Genomic DNA, 1,917 nt, shown 5'->3' with positions numbered 1-1,917 from the left:
TTTTTTAATATAAAATATGTTTTATCTTGAGTCTTTTATCATATCTTTTGATATGAATATTTATTGGACCTGAGCTAACATTAACAATGAATACTTATTTTTTTATTAACCAGTTCTAAGACTATTAAACACTGTAACAAATGTATTGCTATTTTTTGTTAATATTATTAAATGCATTGACATAAAATAATGGGACCTTATTGTATGAAAAATTATAACTTGTTTGTGTTTAAACAACTTATTTATTTTCCACAACTTATTTGTGTTTAAAGTGTATAATGATTTTAATGGCATTATAGCACAATTTAAACATGAAATAAAAATCATGGAGCAGCAATAATGAACTTAGATCATTGTTTTGGCTTTCAGAAACTGCATTTAATAAATGTAGTGTTAATGAATATAAAATATATATTAAAAAAACATATAAAACACATGTGACAAATTTCCCTAACCCGACATTTATGAAAAATATTTTCCCTGAGGAAAAAGGCTCAGCCTTTCTGTTCAGATCTGCCTTAATTATATAGTTGACTTGTCTAAATGTATGTCAGTTTTATTCTAATTTAAGATGTAAATTGTTTAATTACTCTGGTATATTTATTTAGGCATTAATAACATCTGTTTATTTGTATTGTATTTATTTGTATTTTATTTGCTGTGTTTTTTTTTTTTTATAATTTAATTTAATTTAATTTAATTTAATTTAATTTAGTTTAGTTTAGTTTAGTTTAGTTTAGTTTAATTTAATTTAATTTAATTTAATTTATTTTAATTAAATTTATTAATTTTATTTTATTTATTTTTTTTAACTATCCTTTTTAGTCCTTCAAACTGCAAAACAGAAATGCGTCACATTTAAAGTCTCCAGTCGTGATGCATTTCTGGTTTGCAGTTTGAATCAAACAGTCCCATCATCTATTTTGAACCTCTTGATTCTCAGAACTTGTAAACAGTTCCTCCTCTCTTGCTGGTGTTTTTAACTTACAGTTCAGATATAAGACGCGGGTCTACAAACAGACAAACCTGGAAGAGAAACAACTAGCGAAGCTACACACCAAGGTAAAAACAAGACAAAAAAGTACAGCTGCCACAACAGATCTTATATAATTGTAGAAATAGTCTTTTGTGTTTTATAGGGAGGAGGTGAAGTGTCTGTGTGTGTCTCCCTCTACAGGCCAATCTGAAGAAGTTCCTGGATTATGTTCATGCTGGAGCGGTGGAGAAGTTGAGTAAAGCTCTGGAGAAGGGACTGGACCCCAACTACCATGACACTGAGAGCGGAGGTGAGACTGTGTGAAGGCTCCAAATGGTACTTGTGAAAATATGCCTAGACAAACTTAATTGCAGCTTGCAGAAAACTGATTTTGGAAAACTTTTGTTTTCTCTTCATTTGTTAACATTACTTAACTACATTAGTTAACATGAACGGACAAAGAAAAATACTTCTAAAGCATTTGCTAATCTTAGTTAATTTCAGCTATTACTAAAACAGTATTAAAAGCAGACATTGTATCTGTTAATATTATTTAATGGACCTGAGTTAACATGAGCTAACAATGGAACAGTTTTATCAAGTCAAGTCAAGTCTGCTTTATTGTCAATTCTTCCACATGTACAGCACATACACACAGAGAATTGAAATTGCGTTACTCTCAGACCCTTGGTGCATACAGATAACACTAACAGTAGAACATAAATACAGATATACAGATTAAATATAAAATACAACTATACAAATATACAAATAAGGTAAAATGTAAAAATATATATATAAAGCAGCACAAGGCAGATGGCAAACCAGTGAAGTAGACAACAGTGCAGATATAATGATTTGTAGTGCAAAAGAGCTTATTTAGACTGATTAAAGTTACAGTGTGTGTGTGTATTTGGGAGGGGGGAGTGGGAGAGTCCGTC

General features: G+C 29.8%; 1 protein-coding gene across 1 annotated transcript in view; it reads left to right on the top strand.

Annotated features, from left to right (window-relative positions):
* The window catches only part of LOC107553382 (SH3 and multiple ankyrin repeat domains protein 1-like), a 50,252-nt gene that overhangs the window by 12,590 nt on the left and 35,745 nt on the right, over window positions 1-1,917 (top strand). Inside the window, exons 4-5 of the mRNA XM_016235580.1 lie at window positions 991-1,062; window positions 1,178-1,286. Of these exons, the coding sequence (XP_016091066.1) occupies window positions 991-1,062; window positions 1,178-1,286 (181 nt within the window). The remainder of the gene's footprint in view (window positions 1-990; window positions 1,063-1,177; window positions 1,287-1,917) is intronic.

The sequence above is a fragment of the Sinocyclocheilus grahami genome, unplaced genomic scaffold (genome assembly GCF_001515645.1).
Source record: "Sinocyclocheilus grahami isolate Dianchi unplaced genomic scaffold, SAMN03320097.WGS_v1.1 scaffold472.1, whole genome shotgun sequence".
Lineage (NCBI taxonomy): Eukaryota > Metazoa > Chordata > Actinopteri > Cypriniformes > Cyprinidae > Sinocyclocheilus > Sinocyclocheilus grahami.
The sequence above is the reverse complement of the archived record's forward strand: the minus strand, read 5'-3'. Positions and strand labels throughout refer to the sequence as shown.